General features: G+C 39.3%; 1 protein-coding gene across 4 annotated transcripts in view; it reads right to left on the bottom strand.

Annotated features, from left to right (window-relative positions):
• Positions 1-21852, bottom strand: part of ABI1 (abl interactor 1) — a 77506-nt gene that overhangs the window by 10133 nt on the left and 45521 nt on the right. For 2 of the 4 annotated variants that reach the window (XM_066552020.1, XM_066552038.1), the window contains exons 3-8: positions 18308-18484; positions 8592-8606; positions 7770-7870; positions 4467-4607; positions 2355-2455; positions 1347-1421 (exon numbers count right to left, since the gene is read on the bottom strand). In XM_066552020.1, the coding sequence (XP_066408117.1) occupies positions 1347-1421; positions 2355-2455; positions 4467-4607; positions 7770-7870; positions 8592-8606; positions 18308-18484 (610 nt within the window). The remainder of the gene's footprint in view (positions 1-1346; positions 1422-2354; positions 2456-4466; positions 4608-7769; positions 7871-8591; positions 8607-18307; positions 18485-21852) is intronic. The other 2 variants (XM_066552030.1, XM_066552046.1) reach the window with 1 other exon arrangement.

The following is a 21852-nucleotide window of genomic DNA, read 5'->3' as shown; positions in this document are numbered from 1 at the left end:
GAGTACTTTGAGAGACTGGATTGAACTGGAAAACTGAATCCAACTCTTAAGTGTATCTCAATTATACTACATGCAATAATACCCTTTATTAAAAAGCACACAGAAAAAAATTCCACATTCTGCTCAAAACAAATTATTTCAATTGCAAAGCTGAACGTGCCTCCAATCTAATATAAAACGACACTCTAACAAAACAGTGAAACAAATGTCATGAGCTTCAGACATTTGGCACATTTATCAATCATATTTGCTGGTTGTGCTTTTATATTGATGGAATTTGTACTAACAAATCAGAATCACCAATTCCAGCTGACAAAGATGTCATTCGTTCTTCATGATAAACACCCATATTTACCTTCCACCTACTGGCTGCACAAACTTCAAGGTTAACAAAACAGTTTAAGTTCTTTCAGATTAACCTCTGACAGAAGGAAAATCACACCTTGCAAACTAATGAATCTCACATATTCTGGTTGCACGAATTAACACAATTCTCAAATGCAAAAACCAGTTTGCAATAAAGTGGTTTGTGCTTTTATATGCATATAATTATATAAGACACAAACAGCAAGCAGACAGAAGTTTGCAGTCCTGTGATGCTATCCAAAGTAATTTTCACTTAACATTTCAGTAAGGGAGAGTGCAAAGGGTTACGTGGGTCAAAGCCTCCAAAGCTAGTTTCATAACTCAATCAATTATTCTTGTCATCAGCCTGTGACAGGAAAGGGTGGGGTATTTTTTCCTGTCTATTTTGAAAAGTACTACTTTTAGATCCCACCCTAACTGCTGTATGTAGTGCTTGAAGCAATTTCTCAAGAACTGCTAGTTCATATCCTCAAGTCTTCCAGTTTGACACCTGCCTGCAGCATTATGGAATCAAGGCCAAGCTACTGTGACAGACACTTGTGCTTTCCAGTCACTTTGTGCCCACAGAATAGAACACATACATCACCCTACACATAAACTACCATTTCTGAACTAGAGTGCAACTGCTGTGACTTAGTTTCTGCTGCAGGAGTTACACAATATTCAATATTCAAGCAGATTCTGAGATCTTATAGATCAAATTAATTGGATCTTAGCTTAATTGGGAGCAGATTTCAGACAACTAGCAGCCTTTTTTCCATACCTAGTGCATTTAGCTTCAGAGGCTTTAACCACAGGAAATTAGTGGAGATTAGATTTGTTGAAAAAAAAAAACCCCAAAAAATCCCAGAACTGATTTTTGTAATAAAATCACGTAGTCCCACTACAGAAGAAAAAACACCCTCACTGAGTTCATTAGGAAGAGGTGATTATTGATTATGCAGCATGTCTGCAATCACTTCAGCATTGTCAAGTCTCACCTATCAGACTGCCCATCGGGAGAGGTGGAGGCAGTGGTGGTGCTGGCGGGGCTCCAGGAGGAACAGAAATGTGTGCTAATAAAATAGTTTATATTCCTAATTAGGCCATATTATTAAAAAGTTAAAAAAAAAAAGTACAGGCACTTGATAGGCTTCCCAAACAAATATAAAAATTCAACTTCTGTTAACTAATACAAATTCAGACCCTGATCCTATCCAGGGCTCTGTACATGCCAATCTTTATTCTCATTGACTTTTACGGGATGCCAGATGATAGTAAGATTTCATGCCTATTTATACCACTGCAGGACCAGAAAAGGTCCTGGAAATGGAAAGCCTACATGTATATAAGGAAGTGAAGACTTGTCATCCAAGAAACAGAGAAATCTCTGCAATAGCAAAATTACATTACACCAAAACTCCACTATTTTCTTTTGTCTTACGGGCTTGCAAAACACAAAGTAAGTGACTGGGCTGGTTTGTTACTAAGATAATAATAGTAAAGAAGGACCCTACTCAACCTCACCATTCATCCTTCTTAAACATAAGGGAGCGTACCTCCAACACAGAGATCCCTCATGGTTCTTTCCCCACAGATGGCAAAGTTAGCAGAGTATTTCAGAAGCCAGTATTTCCCATTAAACACGTACATAGTTGCTGCTGCTCTCAGGGCATCCAGAAATGCCAAATTGTAGACACATTCAAAATTACAGTTAAGCTTTTAAAGGATACATTTGCCTTTTACTCCTCTTGTACACCCTTGATTGCCTTGTAAAAACATGGACCAGCAAAGGTATTTTACTCATCCATTATTCAGTAACTGACTGAACTAACTACTCTTGGTAAAGAATTAAAACTTTAGACATTGCTCAGCACTCCTAAGTGATTTCCTGAGTAGGACTGTACTTCAGGACAGTTTGTAGCCCATCATGTTCAGTGACAGTCCCTGTGCAAACACAAGGAAGCAGCAGGCAGCCTGCAGCCACAGCAGGAAGGAGTCCCACATACCTGGCCCGATGGTTGGCGGCGACGGGGTAGGCACGGCAATGGGAATGCCAATACTGCTGCTGCCACTGTTCTCCCGGCTGCCACTTCCTCCACTGCTGCCACTGTGAGGAAGGATAGAATGTAAGAAAATAGTGCAGAAGGTAGTCTCACACCTGAGGAGTTGCAGCTGCACTAATGACCAAAGATAGGAACAGCCCTGCCTTTAATAGGCCACAGCTGTGTCCAATAAGAAGACAAGTGCTACAAAAGAGTGGGTTAGCTGGATGAGGAGAGAGTTGGAGTTTGTTGGCTGTGCTGTGAAGAAGGAGTTAGTGCTGTGAGGAGATGCCCATGAGAAATCACCCAGAAGGTATGGAAGATTTACAATAAGGCGACAACACCACTGCACAAGAAAAACACAAGTATGAGCATTTCCTACAAAAGCATGTCAACAGTCACACTTCTTGTGTGAGCTCTTCCAGCCTAACTAACTCAATTACAGACTGTTGAAAAACTCCCTATTAAATGTCTCTGTCTTCACCTACAATTGCATACAGATAATAAAGTCTGGATGCATTACATTCCTAATAAATGGAATTAGCTAAGCTGATAAACATCACTATGAATAAAATGTGCAATTAAATGCTTCAAGAAATTAAAAGGTAATCAACCATGCAAGTTCTAGGCAATGGAGTAACAACTGCAGGAGTAGTTCAGGGGCCTTGCAATAATTGAAAGTAGTATGCTGGGGCTGGAAGACTTCATGGCTAAACTCTAAATAATTATTTAAGATTAATTATGCTGTCAGCTGAAGGAACATTTCCTCTACTCAGAGCAGAAGTTTAGATTGCTACGTTTTCAACTGAGAATGGATATGATAAATCACCTGGGGAGGAGTATGGGGCATGTTGTGCTTAATTTTCTGCGTATCTAACACTCCCCACTACCCATGCTTATGTGTAAGTTTGTTTCTAAGACAGTCTGAAAGCTAACAGTACAGCCAGCTCAAAATTTGTCTAACTAATGTTATGTGATATGCAAATCAGAGGCCAGCAATGCAAAACATAGTAAACTATTGGATAACATTTCTAGACATGTCTTTGGAGGCTGTAATATTTATTTTCTTAGAAGGAAATGAAAAAGAATCAAAATTCAGGCCGAATCTATCCTTATTTGTATCTAAGAGCACTCCTTAGTTTAACTCTTGAATTTATATGCATTAAATGGATAATGTAAAGGTAACTAAGCACATAAGATGTTTTGAAGCCAAAACTTCATTTTAGTTCATCCATATTAATTAAGAGTACTCAGTGAAGTACTAGTTTATTTACCACTCCTGCATAGCTATAAATCAGTCAAGAGTCAAGTGCAAACCATTCATTCAAATATATCTCTTTAGAAAATAACATTACAAAAAAGAAAATCAGTGATCTGAAATGGAAGCCAAGATAATTCCTTCAAAATTAGTGTTCTGTCTTCTGAAGACCTTGATCTTGTCACCATGGTTGCAGCTGAATTTCTAACTGCAGCCTACATAAAAGAAGATCTTGTGAGATGGGAGTGAGGAACATTCACAGTAGCCAGCTAAACAGACTAACGAGATCCTCATGCAGCGACATTTAGAAATTATTTAAGTCTGACAGTATTTCATATCACCAACTGTGTCTAAAATACTCTCTCAGTCCCTGTTAGTGACCTACCATGTTTAAGTGCCTACTGGGAGTTTTTAAGATAAGAAAAATATTAAGAAAGAAGCTCTCTAAAATACAAGGTAACCTTTTAACTAAATTGAATTCTTTGATCTGTTTTTTCCCCTGCAGTTTGAAGCCTGTGATAAAAATCAAATTGAAAAAAAATGAACTCACTCAAGAGACTCAGAGAAACATTTAGCCTTGCAATCCAAGAAGAAAATAACAAGTTTTAAAAAGCTACACTCAGAATATTGAATATGAAGGCACTTCTTCATGTTAGGAAGTCAGCAATGCAGTAAAGCTTTGCTGATGCAGTGGTAGAATAACTCACCTTTTTGCCTTTCAACAAAAAGCCAAGAGGCATAAAGCTTCAAGGCTTTTCTGTGACTTAGTAAGCATTGCCTTGCTAGGCAGGAGAGAGTTACTGTGGCAAACAGCCTACCTGTGTGTTCGTGGTCTCTGGTTCAAGGAAGCTGTCCTGCCTGGACTGTGCTGACTGCCCAGCCTGGCAGGGCTGGTCATGTAATCATTCGGGACTGTTGGCGGTTTGACTGGCTCCAGGGTTTTGTAAGGAGTATTTCGTCTGGTCGAGGAAAAAAAGATTTGAAGACAGAAAGATAAAGAAACAGAAGATTAAAAGGATAAATAAGAGAAGTTGTAAATCCATTTGCTTTCTAAATTTTTTGTTAAAGATCATGGCAGTGACCCTCACTGCAACATAGTAAAATTCCAATGGGTAGGGTAGACAGGTCACACTCAACAGCCCAAAGTACTCTTACACAGATCCATAGAAGTTGGCCTACAGCATACAGACTGGTCAAAAAAGCCAAAACTAAACTATCCACCTGAAATACATTATTTGAGCAACCTAACACACAATAGCTACATCTGCATAACACTCTGGGTAAACTGTCAGGACATGACAAATTTCCGCTGTACTAATCTCTTCTTCCCTCCCCCCTTTCCCTTGCCATCAGAATCCTTTCCAAAAGTATTCTTGGCTAAAGGTATTCATCTCATTAAGACATGAGCAAGGCTGAATCAAGATTCACAGAACAAGTGACATTTCAATCACCAGGACTTCTCCTAGGAGCACTGCTTCACACAGTAATCAAGCAACCTCATCTCACATAAGCAGATCTGAAAGTGCCTCATAGATGAGCTTCATTGTCTCCATTTTGTGGACCAAGAAAGCAAAGCCCAGAGAACTCCAACTGAGCAGGCTGCATCAAGTCAGAAATATAACAGAGATTTTTCAAGATGTATTTACCAGACCCATTACTGCCATAAGAACAGCGCATTTATTGCACTGAATCACAGAGCTCTTCAGTTCTCAGCAGTAACTGACAGGTCCATTGCAAAACACAGAATTTGGCAATGCACCAGAGCTAAGCAAAACCAAAAATACTGAACTGCTGGCTTTTAATAATTTGTTCAATTACTGGTTATAACAGAGTTGCTAAGTTATACAGCTTCCTGGTATTTTAAGAAACTTACTGACTTTCTCTCTACAGTATGAAAAGCAACAGTACTAAACTTACTTTTTCAAGGTTATTTCAGTTGGAAGCACAGTAACAGTCTTCCCTGCTTATCATTTTTATTTGGTAGTCTTTAGATCTCGACTGCTTACAACCAGAATACAAAATTTCTTCTTTTTTTGACAACTGATCTCTTTTGGCAGATCTATAGGTGGTGACACCCTGCATATTAAAATCATCTAGAGTTCTTCATATAGACAAGTTAATTTACAAACACCACAGTATCTGGAAACAGTTACAGTATTTCCACTTTTTTCTTTAAGAGGTTTTAATAATAAATTGGTATGGATGGAAGACAACTGTTACAGATCGAAGACTGTTCAGAGCTCCCCACCTCACTGTCCTCCAATGTTTCAGGGTCATGCTGGGAGCCCTTGCCACCAGGGAGAGCTTCAGGGAGCCCAGAGCCTTGCTTTGCTCCAGGACCCTCAAGGAATGACTTCAACTACTCCCACTACATCCAGTTCCAGCAATTCACTTATTCTTCCATGGTACTTCAAACAAGAGCACCCAATGATTTCCACAATCTCTCTCTGGTCCTGTGGAGAGACCCCTGCTTACTTCATCCCCTTTTGCTTTTCACTTTTTCATATTTCCATGCAGGACTCCCTTTAGATAGTCCTGCCCTGGAGGGACAAGCTGCACAACAGGCAGCAACTACTTAAAGACCGATGTTGCACACTAAGCTCATTCTGGTTTTACATACTTATCTCTGTTTTCTGGATCAAAGGGAGCAGAGTAGCATCCTTGCGGTTTCTAGCGATTTTTTTCTGCATAAATTAGGGTAAGTCATGCCTGTGATATTTCATGCCTTGGCAGAACACGGCTGCTCAAGACAAGAACTGTACTTCCTGAACAAGAAGGGCAGATAGAAATCTCTCTTACAAACCCACATTATTCCTCCCCCTCAGCCAACTGCTGCCACTTGTCAAGCTCATCTGGAAATGACATTCAGCTGATTAATCCTTATCAGGCATCAGCCAAGGCAACCAAACAGCTCGGGCTTGTTCAGGGGGGAGTATTGAGAGAGGCAGCTCACCAGTACATCAACGCTCCTGTTTCACTAGAAAGCATCCAAGAGGACATGAAAGTGCTACCCAGGTTCCCAGAACTGATAAACAACTCTCTCAGCTGGGATAAGAGACACTATTGTAATACTGATTTCATGCCCTTGAGCAATGGGAATTTTCAGAAAACGTGCTGAGGAAACCTCTAGGTTAATTTCTCTGTGGAGTATACAAAAAATGCTACCACCAAAGCATCAAACAGGGATTAAAAATCACTCAGTCCTCAACAAGGAGTTGCTGCTTCTAATTTTCCTGGACCATTGCTCCTGATCTCCGCCCCGCTCCATCTCAGTACTCTTCATTTTTCCAGCTTCCTGCCTCTCTGAGACAACATACCTGAAGCCACTACAACCATGCCAGCCACCTTTACAGTGCCTCAGTCCCCCACAGTATAAGGAGAAGGCTGAGTGTGACAAACAAGTAGAAGGTCATTTAGGATGCCTTTTGGAACATGTTGCACAGTTGGACAAAACCATATGGCACGTGCACTGAGTTTCTCAAGTATTAAAGTTTTGGTCTCCAGGAACAACTACTTGCTGGCACACCAAGATAAGCAGATTTCACTCCCCACAGGTCCACAGCAGCAAAACAGATGCAGGGAACTCTGCTCACAGTGGGACTTGGGAATAGCAAAATCCTTCCTCATTTAAGTATAAAAATGAAAATGCACAAGCCAGCAAGAATCGATATTGCCACTGTGTTCACAATGCCATAAATTTTGCTTAGATAATGCAACAACTACAGCCCAAGCAGCCACTTCATAGCTCTTCTAATATTAAGAAATGAGTAGACAAGAACTTTATGAGTAAAGTCCTTCCCCCACTGAAGCTAAAACTTTAAGATTTGTTTCTGTCAATAAGGATTTCTTCCCAAAATTCAGTAATAATAATAGCCTCCTCATTTATCCATATTCATATTAAATCCTTCCCTGTGAAAAAAATTCTTGCAGTCATCCTGAAAACAGAGCCAATGCAGCTGAAGGAGTTCATACAGAAAGGGATACTGTGATTTCTTTTTTTTTTTTTTTTTTTTTGCTAAAGGCAACCAGAATTTCCATCTATCCATGAATTTAAGAAACACCAACACTGGCACAATTAAAAATTTCTATTACACAGGAGGGACCAGCTAGTCCATTCTTACCCCAGAGTTCCCCGGCCTGACATGGGAGGACTTGGTGGTTTTTGTGTAGGCGGATTTGTTCTTGACAAGGTGCCAGTTCTTGCAGGCTGGTTATTTCCATGCTGAAATAAGGGAAAACATGATTTTATTTTTATAACAGTGCAGCTCTATTACTGACAGCTTTTTTTTTTTCAAGTGTAAGAATATGAAGTGAGAATTCCCAGACAGCTGTCAAACAACAAGTTTTCAGCTACACACGAGACAGACACCAGTAAATACAAAGAGTCTAAACACAAGCTTAATGTTATTTTCACTATTAATTAACAACAGACATCAGAAAGGGAGGCAATTGACAAGTTCATGCACAAATGTCTTCTATCATTTTTTTCCTTAAAGGGAAGCCACATTTGTATTCATTGTCATTCGGATGTTAATAATTTAAATCAAACTTTACCACTGACTGTAATACAGCCAGCATGCCCCAGAATTTCTCAATCTGCCCCTGCTATATGACTAGCAGAGTCATTCAGGTTGTCTGGGAAGTCTCCTGCAAAAAATGTAAGTGAAGGGAATCAAGGCATCTACTGAATTCAGAGCAAAGCACTAAATGTGTTAGAGAAATTAATGTATCTATGTATAAATGCAGATGTCAATGTATCACAGATATATTGACACGCTAAATGCTGTAAATGAAAAAAAAAGTATAGCATGTTTAATCTAGATATCCTATGGAAAGCAGAAGAGAGTGTAAGAGAGCGCTAGTTTTCAGTTTTAATGGCTCTGCAGCCTCTACTATCAGTCACATGAGGCACTGTGGGTCAAAGGAGAAATAACACTTCTTACCTTGGCTTTTAGCCACTTAACGTTGGCAAAAAAGGGGGGGAAAAAGGTAGAAATTAATGGCAGATCCATCACAACTGATATGACAGGTTAAACTAAAGATAATTACATTTTAAAGAAATCATTTGTGCCTACTGATAATTAGCTCATCCCAGTACACTAAGAGAGATTCTGCTATGTCAGTTATTGAAAATTCAGTGTCTGACAAAGTGACCACAGGAAAAGCACTCGTGTCAAAATTAAGTTTAGCTAAGCTTTGCCAGATATGTCTGCCAGGTTCCTCATGGGCAGTAAAGGGTTGAAAAGCCCTCAGCTGACCATTCAAGCCCAAAACCACATCAGTGCTATTTCAATGGCAATATGCACTTAAGAATTCGTTCACAAAACCACAGTTTCAGCAATATGCAAAGAATTGACAGGCCTGTTGCTTTTACACTTAACCTCCATATGTTTTCAAGAAATCCTAGCTGCTGCATTGAATGGTAAATAAAGAAAAGGGAATTTTTAAACAGGATGAGCAGCAGTGCCTTTCACCTCTGGTTTATTGATTGAAATCTGATTCAAGCCAGCACAACACTGGCTGCTCAAAACTGTTTTGGCAGGGATATAATGATTGTTTTTCTGAAATTTTAGCTCCTAGAATCAAGTCATTATATGACTCCACTGTATCATTTTAACAGCCTTTGTGACTGCAGAGGAAAAAAATATCAAAACTTGGCCTTGTGAGGAAAATGTAAGATTTTAAATAACCTCAAGCCATGTTCTCTCATTTTTGGGGGGAGCAAGGGGGTCAGGGGAGCATGGGTCAGGGGGATAGGCATTCATATTTTTGAAAGGGTTAATTTCACCAGTTTAAAAAAAATAAGGTAAATACAAATACCCAAACCAAAATGATCCCAATGCTTTTTTTGAGGCTGTTTGGAATTAAACTGTTACTTCCAGAACAAGCCTTCTCAGGCAGAACATTTCAAACTGTGAGTTTGCATCTTCTCCTCCTCCTCCAGGAAACACAGACTAGTGTAAAGGCATCCATTAACTCAGTAAAAAAAAAAAAAGTAATTAAAACATGTAACAGAGAAAACGTGCATTTGAGACTTCTGACAGGGTCTGCAAAACCAATGAAAAACAGCTAGCTTACAGCTGAAAAAGTTTGGTTTACCAATCAAATGAGGTTGAAGGCCACTGCCCTTATATTATTCATATTACAAGAATAGAAACATAAATCCTGTTCCAAAATTCAGAGTAAAAAGTTTAGCTCTGGTAAGTAAATTTGAAGGTCAACCCATTTAGTCCCAGCCTGGGCAAAAGTTCATCAGCAGAGTTCACAGGCATTTAAACCACCTCTGTCCCCACATACTCATTTCATGGATAAACATGCAGATTCAGTTCCCAAGATGCCAGAGTACTCTCCCAAGTAGTGTATTTTTAAAACAGGCCTTTAGTAATGAAATTTGCTTTCTCTTCTCACAGGAATATATGACCCTTCCCCTTACTTCACCAGCTGCCAACAGCAATGGCATAATACAAGGAATTTGTTAAAGGAGGCCAAAAAAAGGAAACTCTTGGTTCTGTCCTTCCCCAGCAGACATAGCTCGAAATCTTTTGGAAGGCTTAAAAGGAAGGGTGGCATGGTTTCTTATCCAGCCACTACTACTAAATTTGCCTGCCTCAAAAAAAAGCAAAAAGCTTCCTTCCTTTCCTTCCCATGTGCAGTGTCACTCAGCATTTATGGTGAGTACCTTCCATCCCCCTCCTAATCCCTGTTGTATTCTGTCTCCACTGCAGTGACACTATGAATATCAACATGTAGCAATGATTCCCTTAATCTTCCCCTTATTTCAAACCTTTCTACTGCTAAGTACACCAAACATTTATCTGAAGTCCAACAGCTCTTGACCTTTATTCCTCTCTCTAGGACTACAGCAGGTGAGTTTCATCTCTTTTGCTACCAGTTAAACACTATACAGACAGAAATACACATGATTGTTCAGAAGAATTAGAAACTGTTGTCATACTGCTTTCTATATGTAGAAAGGTCTGTAGATGTCCTCTCTGTTGTTGACAGAGTCATACAGGCAGGAAAATCGAAGGCCAGAACACAAAAGGAACTGGGATTCACAAGGGAAAGCAACTCCTGATCCAAAAGACTTAAGTAAGGGGGGGAAGCAAATGAACCAAAGCAATATGAACCATATGGCTATTTAATCATGGTTAACAAGCTAATTAATTAGGAGGATACTTTTTTTTTTTTTACTTATCAGCTGAGCTTATTAGGTCAACATTGCTGCATTTCTTGGTCTGAAAACCAAATGTGATGCTTTCCAAGCAATTAAAAAACCTGCCTGGAATTGAGAACAGTTTATGCAGCAGGGTCTAGACTCAGTGTGATTTGAAGAAGGTGAAAAAAGGCAGCAGAAAACCTACAAGAGTGGCAGGTAGGTGCTTAATGTATATGCAAGCATCTCTCTACAAATGCCTCTAGGGCAGCCAGCCTGTTGGGAGGACATGACCACCACCAAGAGCCTGATCAGTACCAGGAAGGTCAGAGCCAGGAAGGAGGGACATGCAGGGCATGAGGAGGAGAAGTGGTAACATGCACACAGTTCACAGCTTGAAGAGGGAAGAGAGTGTTCTGAGAGGGTATAAAATAAGAGACAGGAGGTGTAAAATGGAAAAAGCTTAGTCAAATGAAGAGCATTACTGAGAACTCCAGCAGAAGCTGAGAGGAGCATGATTCCCTTCTCCTCCTGCTACTTGTATTACTGCACACACAGGAGACAGTTCTCAACCCAGTACCAGCATCCTGGGTGACACACATCAGAATAAAAACAGTTTGTAGGCTTGCTGGGGATGTTTGTGATGCTGAGGGTGAGAACTAGCAGACCAGGATGTTCCCAGAAAGGAAACAGGATAGGCAGCAGTATTGGTTGGGGTTTCTTGCAATGATACAGCAGATGATGTTTTAAGGAAGCAAGCAGAAAAATCTTGCCTTTCCAGGGAAAACCCAACAAGCATGTGGCTGTCCTGGATAAAGCTTTAAGGGCTGTCACAAAACTAGGAGAAAGAAACCACAACCTCAGGTTTGAGAAATAAGAGTCAATGCTGCTCATTTCCAAAATGTTACAGCTAGGGCAGTGACACATCCATAGGGTTTGGACAGCATGGGAGAGCAGGCTGGCCTAGGACTGAGAGCCAGCAATGGGCTGGAAAGGAGCAAAGCAATTAAAGCAACAGGCAGAACAGGTGTTTGCAAAAGCCATGCAAGGCATTTATCAAAGCCAAAATTGAGGCTGCTCCTGTAACTCATGCCAGGAATTCAAAGCACCTGGACTTCAGAACTTCAGCTGTGGGTTTGCAAGGGCAAGTAATGACTGCTAGTACCAAGAGACTTATTTGCTTAAGGCAACTCTTTTGGCAGCTCCAGCATACTCAGTTCTGGTGGTCTGAAGAGTACAAAAACACCTGCTGCCAAAGGCAGTACTGCAGATTGCTACACCTGAGGTCAAAGGGACAAGACCAAGATTGGCATGAAAAGGGTGTGAGGAGATCAAAAGTAGCCACTGGTAGTCAGAGGATGTCAAGACATCAAGGGACTCCACTGGCTGGCCTCAGAAGGCAGCAATTTAATGGTTTTTAATAGTTTTCATGCCAAGTAACAAGTCATGGGGGAACATTAGTCATGATTCAGGGAACTATAAATCTATCATTTGAGCTATAAACTGTGCTTGGAAAACTAGGTGTAGGGATGATAGCAAGTAACTCACTTATGTGAGCAAATTTATCTGTAAGGACACAAAAGACCACCTGCACACAGAAGCAAAATCCTTATCATGCTGATATTCAGCAAGTTTCTCCTGCACATTTCAGCTATGAACTCTCCAATTTCAGAGTGCAAAAACTTCAAATCTCTATGCAGGTTGTACTTCCCCTGCTGTATTCAGTCATTATTTCTCTGACTCCTGAATTTAAAGAGCCAATTTCACTCTGTATCCTGCCATATCTAGGATGACTGAAAGAGGTCATTAAAGACCACCCAATATAAATGCTCTTCAATGGAAACAAGGCTTTAAAGTGTACCAGTCTGATCTCCATTAATAGTAAGTATCTGGCAAACTTGAAACTTTTATCCATGGGGTCTGTAGAAGCAATATTCAGCCTAAGACAGGTTATCTTTGACCAATAATCACAGCTGTCAACCACAACAGAAAAAAACCCCACTTGGTCACTCTTGACTCTTTAGTCAACTTCCCTTTTACTTAAAAAGGTACTTCCTTTATGAGTCATGGGAGAATGGCCCTACAAAAAGGTAGCTGCCAAAAGACCTTTAGAAATGCTATTGTGTGTGTGCAGCAAGGCAATTTTGCACAAGACTGCCTCTTCTCTCATTGGTGAGGCAGTTCTGAAATATGACATGACACAGAGCAAAAAAAAAACCAGAAGCTGGAAAGGTGCTTGTATGTGAAGGTAGGGATTGCCTGAGGAAATGATAAAGTACCGAGCCTAGAACATGATTTCCTTACAGAAATCAAGATACAGAGTTTAGTAGAATATGCAATCAAAGATGTTCAGCTGGCAGATTGTATATGGGTGTCAGACTCAGGGTAAAACACTTCTGCCACACTAGTTTTGTGCAGTTTTTAAAGAAATTATGCCTGTGTCAATTTTCTTATCAGAATGTCTATATTTCCTTATAGTCTATAGTAAAGGAGACTATTTTCAGGAAAGGCAGGTTTTAAATTAGTATTTCTTTAAAAATTGAACATATGTAGGTAACTCTCTCTTCAGGGAAATTTAACTTCTCCTGCTAATATTTGCAACCTAGTCATCAGTCTTTGTTAACAGCAACCAGATGTATTTTGTCAGTATTGCTTCTCTCCTTTCTTTCTTTTTTTTTCTTTTTTTCCTTTTTTTTTTTAACTTTCCAATTAAAAAGAATTAGCATACAAAAACCTGTTGTGGATGATAGACAAACATAACATTGTCCTCTCAGCACTCACGAGTCTTGTTCAGAGAAAGATACCTAGATTCCTGCTTTTAAATCATTCAAGATTTTTCAGTTGAGTTGGTGACATTGAATCTAACTACAATAAAATAAGACTAGCATAAAAAATTAGAAAATAAAGAGACCTCAAAGTGTTAAGTTTCTTTTGCAAGCTGAAAGGCTTGAAACCTACATTATGTCAGATGACACTGGGCACACTTCTGACTTGCCAGTAGCAAGTGCCCTATGGAAAGCACACAGTGTTAACACTCACAACAGAGTCATTAGAGTTGGCAACAGGAAGTTCCTTTTTCCCCCAGAGAAGCATTCTTTACCCTACAGCAATATTTACTGTTTGGCCTGACCCAGAGGGATGATGTGACATTAATGAAATTGGCAACATGACATCCTTTGAAGCGTGAATGTCTGACAGAGGCTGGGAAGGGGACAAAGGCAGCAGCAGCTCCAGCTCAGAATCTCTATCTCACTTGGGTTTTATTGGAGTGAATTATTTAAAATTTAATATTCCAGCAGCTACACATAAAAAGTCTTATCCTAAAGGGTAAGTAAGCTTGATTAGGTAGCCTTTCACCCTCCCATCAGCATCTCATCTGCATTTTCATTTTGCACTGACACAGATATAAGCATGGACTGCAGACAAGTAGGACATGCTGAGAAGGGTAAGACAAGACTCCCTTCTCCAAGCTTAGTGTTTGTCAAGTTCTGACCCAATCCCTACTTTAAGGGAGTCCTTCCAACTTCCATTTGCTTGAGAAAGATTTCTGAATGATTAACTCCTGTTTAAGTTTCTGGGCACAAAAGCTTCTTACAGCTTTCATGTGCCAAATGAAAATTTCTTTATGGTGACAAAATTACAATTTTTTTTCCTTAAAAATAAAACTGAAAAGGGATCAATCTTTATATACAATTGAAGTTTGGTTTTGAAGAACTATTAGTTCCATAAAATAAACTTGATCCAATTACAGCTATTGGGCATTTCAACTAGGCATGCACTCAACATTTTATCTGCCTTTAACCATAAGGCATCATCACTTCAATTTCCTACTTAGCTGCCATTTTACAAATTGCTGTAATTCCACCTGCCTTCTATTCAAAAAGAAGATTATTATAAATTCAAAGGCCAATTTGAATTTGGTTTTTAAGTGGAAATTTAAGGTTTTTAAGGCAGCTCCCAAAGCTTCCTCCTTCTCCCCGCTCTTAAACTAAGGATTTTCTGTATGAGTAATTGTGTTTGACCTATTTATTTGCTGGCACAGTATTTTTTTCTTTCCTTTCACAAAAGAAAAAAAAAAAAAGGAGAAGAGGAGGAAGGAAATGTTAAAGTAGCCTCTGCCTAATAATTTTGAACCAAGCTCTACACAGGAAGGTAGATAACAACACTTACTCTTGTTTACAAAGAATTACTTTAGCTACATTCCCCTATGCCTGAGGGTGACAGCTGAGCAACCATTTAACAGACCAGCAAAAATGCCTCCCTGTGTGTTTCTTGGAGCCATCAACATATATTTGTATTGCAAAGGAAAGCCTTCTTGCTAGCAAACCAACTTAAAAAGCCCTCGTGATTTGGACTGATGCCAGCCGCAGCTTCATAGGGATGTATATTAAAAAAAAAAGCAACTTTTGGAGACATTGTCTGTATTGGTCCCTGCAAAGGGAAGGGGCAGGGAGTGCAACAGCTGGGGCACTTTGGGGCTGCCATGGAGGTTTCAGACTGAAGGAGAAAGCACCTGTGATCCTAGGATGCTCCACAAAAGCTTTTCAACCCAGATCCTGCTGGAGGAGGAACAGCACTGCCTTCCAAGGAAGTGTCTCCCATCAGTGAGGAAACTGCTATGGAGAGCAGCTGCTTACCCACCACTGCCACCTCCACCCTCACCTGCCCCCACAGAAATTGCTGCCGGCATGGGAGACACAGGGGGGCATGCAGAGCCCTTCTCCATGCCCCAAGCACATGCATCTGCTTTTGCATCCTTTCTACACAGCCACGACAAGCAGAGACAAACAAAGAAAATGAAGTGTGAATATACACACGAGGTGGTTTTGCATTTGCTCAGATGGAAGACATATGGTGAAGACAGCACTTACCCTGAGGATTACACACCGCCCTAATTTCATTATTTAACTCTGTGAGACATTATTTTTATCTACACTTTCCATATGAAACAATTCAGGATCACCCTATAAAATATACTGCATATTTAAACAACATTTTTCCTAGGATCAATATTTAAATACATAAAAGCAGAAACAGGGTATAATCCAGTTGAATCCAATATCCTTGATTTCTCCTCCTTGTATTTTTCCTTTAAGTTTCTTTATCAAATCCTACACCAGAACAGAGTCCCACTAATAGCAATAAATTGTCATCTACAGATTTCAAAGTGTTGTACAATTTTTATTTAATACCTAAATGCCAATATGTGAGTTGTGCTGTATCTTATTGACAGTTGGTGCAACAGAAAACATTCAAGGACCTGCAAGTTAGTCAAACTGACAACTGTTCTAAGCAGACCTCAAACTTCTTTTTCTCTAGAAAAACATGCTTTCTAAGGCCTTATTGAACACTTTGCTGTCCAACTTGGGGTAAAATCTTTGCTCAAGAAAATAAGAATTAACAGAGACTGAAGCATCTTTTAAGACCACACTCTGGACAAGACAAGTTTGTAATTCAGTTTATTGTATGTTCTCCCCTAACTGTAGATTCAAGAGGCAACTCAGATTCTCAGCATCATCTTTCTTTGTGCTGACTTCCAACAGGACTCGATCCAGCTTCTGAAGTCGTTTTGGTTTGATTTTCTGGTAACATCACTGCCTACATCTAGGTGACTAAGTAAGCTACTTCCGTCAGAACCTTGATGTGTGTCACACTCTTGGAACTCAAGTAATAGGACAGCTAAAACATTTAATTGTGTCATTAACTCAGCACACTCTTTTCAATAGTGTCTCTAACAATGGCAGCCACCTTGAACTACATACCTGACGTCTGGCTGGCAGTTTATTTCATTTGTGGATCAAGTCTACCTAGAAAATACCAACTGTTTCATGCCTTTGACAGGTGTAAAACAGACTTAGGCAAGTCACTCAAAGAAACAATATCAAGATAAAATTTGTAGCTGTCTTGTAATTGAGTTGGTCATTTGGTTATTACTAGAGGCTTTTTTACCTCTGAAAAGACCAAGCTTTCAGTATAGAATAAACAACTAATCTTCAAAAAAACCCTTTACCAAAACCATTCCATAAGAACTACCTAGAAATGAGTAAACAGCACCCACTAAAAAAAGAGGGTCACATGAATAAGGGCAGTAGTACTCCCAAAAGCAAATACTGATATTGGAAGATGCAACAGCTAACCCTTAATAACCTCAGCCTTCATGGATCAACCTGTTTTGAGTCTGCATAACACAAGTAGTTCAGCAAAGCATCAATTTCAGAGACTAACAGTAATTATTTGACTTTTAAAGTCTTCTACAGCACTTGATCCCTATAGCACTTAAATGCAGAAACCAATGACTTGACATTGAATTTCTGTACTCTCTATTCCTAGAACATTCTCCTCAAATGCAGGCTGTACTGAAAAATCATCAGTTTCTCTGACTCAAGTGTTTCTATTTTATAGCAATTCAGAACACGTCTGTCTGTGTCAGGCTTCTACACAAGACTTATCTATCAAGACTGGCTTCATTTATTACTGAAAAATAATCCTGGGTTACAGGTTTAATACAGGTTCACCTATAAACAAAAAAAAAATCAGGTAGTCTAAAGTCACTACATTAATTCATAGTCTACAGCTGTCATGGTATAGAACTGCTTTGTAACTTGTGTTGGAATTAGACTCCTGTGGACATTTGGAGGGCTACTATGAAGCAGGAGGTTCCCTGGTCTCTGCTGTGCCAAGTCATTCCAAAGATCCGTTCAGCAAGCTCAGCAATTCAAAGGACACATGATGGGCTGATACAGCTGCACAACTCACTGACCAGAGCACATCAAGGGATGTGCTATCCTTTAGAGGATACACAGGTTTTGAATTAATGCCATCCAAGAGAAGACACTTGCAAACTGAATAGACCTTGAACACCTGATCTAGAGGGATACAAAAGCATTTTTTACAAAAAGATGACTAGGGAGCAAATGGTGTTATATTAATTCACTCCAACTACAACCATTTCAAGAGAGGTAGCCATTATTTTACTAAGGTTTTTATTTAGAGAAAAGGAAAGTTAGGCTGTCCAATGGAAGTAAGACATCAAATGCCACCGAGATTTAAAAGCAAACTAGCTGCCCCTTTTTCTTCTGTTCACCTACCAAAAAACCCCAACCCCAACAGCCAACTTCCCCATAAGAGATGACTTCCTTTGTTTCTTTAGTTATTGAGAAAAACTGAGTGGCAGTGATAACTTAAGGCAGAGGAGGAAGTAGTGATAATTTTAAAAGTCAGTCATGGTTTTTTGACAAGTCATTAGCCTAAGATCATGAGCCATTATTTCCTGACACTGTGACTGTCACTCACAGTCACAAGTGTAAGGAAAACATTGCTCAAAAAACCCTCACTGTAAAACAATCCATTATGTTACTGAAATGTTTGTATGTGGGAGCATATCACACCCATAATCCTTCCTACCATAAAGGAGCTACACATTTTAGTACCAGTAACATTCTGCCCCGACCCTGTCTCCTGGTCTGTGTTATTTTGGGTCCTCAAGTGTCCAGGAGTTCTTACCTTCACGCCATGGCCAACATCATCCAGCACCGTGTAGTCTATAGGTTTTCGAATATACCTTACAGGACGTTCCATGTTCGCTGGTGCTATAATTTTGTGAGTTCTTGATGTGTTCTTATTGGTCGTCAAAATGCCTATCTCTCTGCGAGCCACCTTTTCTTTATGGATGTCCACAGTCTAGATTAAAAACAAGAAAGTATGGGTTTCTTTAGGCATTTGCTGTTTTCTTTACAGAGCTAGCTACATGTTTAGGTTTCACTGTTAGACAAAGAGTCTGAATGTTAATGCTGCTGGAAGGATGCCAGTTTATTGATGAAATGAGTTTAATCTACACAAACCTTGTAAGAAAATTACACCTTAATGAAATAACCAATATTAATAATAAAATTACAATTATATGTTATTCCTTTGACACCCTAAAGATACTATGCAGATACGGTCCTCACAGATTAACCCTCAGTGTCCTTATGACTGACACTGGTAATAAATTACTCCAACTCCACAGCTGGGAAACCAGGACAGACAAGCTAAGCAATTTGCTCAGAGCCCCGGAGGGGACTCAGCTTGGGAAGTCTGTGTGGTAATTTCTTTCAGCAAAGCCATCAGTGCATATCAGAGTGAGAGTCTGCACAGGTAGGGACCAATTTCAGCACTGAGGCTAGTTTCAGTCATACCGCTCATAGCAGCTTTACGGAAAGAATAAAACAAAGCTTTAAAGATGCAAGTAAAGGAATATAAAATACGCTGCGTTTTATTCAGAAAAAAAAAGGAGATAAAGATCAGTCCAGTAGTCTGTGAAAAATCAAACTAAGCTTCACATAAAAGACACATTCTTCTACATGGAATATAATCACAGCTTAAACCCTAGCTGAAGAACAAGTGCAAATCAAGCACTGGATGTCACAGAAATCCCATTTCTAGGAAGCCTATTTTGAGATTCAGGGATTGAATGTACTGGTTTAAGTACCTACTAGAACCTCAGGATCTCATTGAAGGAGATGGTATCTGACAACAAAATGCCCCTTTGAGCAAAACCTCTCAAGCCACCACTTTATCCACTGAGGAAAATCAATCTTAGTCTATAAGCATAAATTCTTCCTAGAAAGGCTATTACAGAAAAAAAAGGTGAAGGTTCAGAAAGAAAGAAAAATTCTCGTCATCCTAACTCCTACATCATTTTGATAGATATCTAGAAATGGTTTAATCTAAAATGAATATTGTGATGGGCAAGGTTTTGTTTAGTGAAGCAAAGTCAAAGATGAAGGACAAAATTAGCTGATATTTCTGCTCCTATATGAGGCAAGATAAAAAAAGCAAGATTAGTATTCAGGAAATTAACATTTCTAGGAAAGCCAGCATTCAGCAGTCACTGTGAAATGTCTCCAGCTGAACTGTTTTTTTCATTAACTGGTGCACATGCTCAAATAATCTTAAATTCTCCTGACTACACAAAGACATAAAAAATAAAAGACCCTCCCTTAACAGTTCTGATAGGCAGCATTACAGATTACAAGCAGGAATCAGGTAGAGAAGCACCTAAGAACAGTGATACCAATCAATCTTGTTTTCACAGCTGCAAGCTAAATAACAGAGTACTTGTAACACTGCAAAAAGGTTCTTTTACTTTGAAAGCACACAGAATCTTAATAGAAATAAGAGTTGTAATTTTCCAGAGCAATGCAAGACATTAAGTGTGTATGTCTGCATTAGCTTATATGGAATAAATTAATTAAATATCCCAGTAAAACTCTGGAACAAGCTTTATTGTTCTAAATGCTCACACTCTGAAAAATCCCTAAGTCAGGAATTTTAAAAATGCCTTTTCAAATAAGACAGTCCAATACATCAAGTATTTACCTACATCAGCATCAGGTACCACCCCCTGCACCCATGTTTTCTCCGGCAGTCAATTTCACAGATGATAGAATGAAGACTAAAGAATGAGATTAGTCTAATTTTTTCAAATGCAGCTGTTATTTGTTCTTTTCCTTTCAGAGACTGAAACATACATATTAGTTCTGCCTTTTCGGTGTTTTCTTGATCTTGCTGAAAAATTATGAGAGCTGTGCTACATGTTCATCTCTCTTCCAGTTTATCTGCACAACCTGAACCTTTCTGTTCAATGATAACTGCAGGTCTCAAACTATCTTACAAAACTCTTAAATAATAAGCAAGTCTCCATATTTTGTAATACATGAGCACTGCATGTGAGAGAAAAAGCATCAATTTTAAAGTCCCCTGAATTACACAGCAATTTAGGAGGCTGAGAACATCAATTTAAAAAACATACAACACTGTTTGAAAGTAGGGTTCTTGAAAATACAGCTAGGTCCCTAGAAATAAATCCATGCTTCTACTTAATCCTCACAAACCAAACCTGTTGTTACTAAGAAACTCATTTTTTGTTCAGTGGATGGACAAAAATGCATCTTTATGCTAAGAGTTCTCTTAGCACTGACAGCAAAAGAAAAAAAGACAAAACAAAACAAGGCCCTTCAGAGTACAAAAAAAACCATCTTCTTCTAGCAGGTAGTCCATGAAACTGACTTTTCCTCCCTTCAATGAACAATGAAAGTTCTGTAAGTTACTGGAACAGAGGATGAGAAATTCCAGGAACAGATGCTGTACCATACATGCTTTGGAAACTGACTCAAGTAATATTGCAACAAATTGCTGTTAATGAAAATACCTCTTAGAATAGGAAAATACTACATATATTAATTTTATCAGAAAGCTTATCCAAAATTAAGTATGGAACAGTGATTTGTAAGGTCTTGGCATGAATTTCAGTGAGCAAAAGAAGAGTATCTGTACCACAGAGCAGGGCCAGCAACAGGACACATATGTAAATCCTGAACGGCATTCAGATGTGCCTGTGCAAGAGACTAATTTGCTGTTCAAAGCAAACAAGACTTTAACTCCTACCACATCTGGTGCACTGGAAAAGCAAGGCAGGATTTTATCCTTATGCAAAGCAAAGGCTCACAGCATATGCTTTGCCCAGAGCAATAGGCTGCCTGTCAGAGCTACTAGACAGCATCTTACCTCTTCAAGAAATTGCTGGGCTTTTTTTAGATCTGCATATTATTAAGTCTTATGTGAAATTTATGCAAAAAGCACACAACAATTGGTCATTCTTCTATTTTCATTTCTATCTGATTGATATTCATGTGGAAGTTTATTGTTTAGTCATATGTGATATTTTTCACTTTCAAAAGAGGAACAACTCAACACACAAGCAATTTTTAGTAGGACAGCAAAGCTTTCCAGCCAGTCAACAGTTAAATTTCCAGGTACCAGGTAACAGCCATGTACCAGGTAACAGCCAAAACAGACCATTCCCAAAGCTCTGGTCACACTTGACATCTGCATCTATGAGTGTTTGTTCTGATATGGTAACAAGCCAGCTGAACAGTAGTTGGTTTGTGATTTCATGCACAAAATCTACTTTTAGATATCAAAGATGGAGAGGAGCAAAGTATGGCTAACTGGCATGGGTTAGCACAGGCTAACAGGCACTTGCAAGCAGTCAGACCAGCTTCAGG

Source organism: Molothrus aeneus, chromosome 1 (assembly GCF_037042795.1).
Source record: "Molothrus aeneus isolate 106 chromosome 1, BPBGC_Maene_1.0, whole genome shotgun sequence".
Lineage (NCBI taxonomy): Eukaryota > Metazoa > Chordata > Aves > Passeriformes > Icteridae > Molothrus > Molothrus aeneus.
Note: the sequence above shows the minus strand (reverse complement) of the source record. Positions and strands in the feature narration are given on the sequence as shown.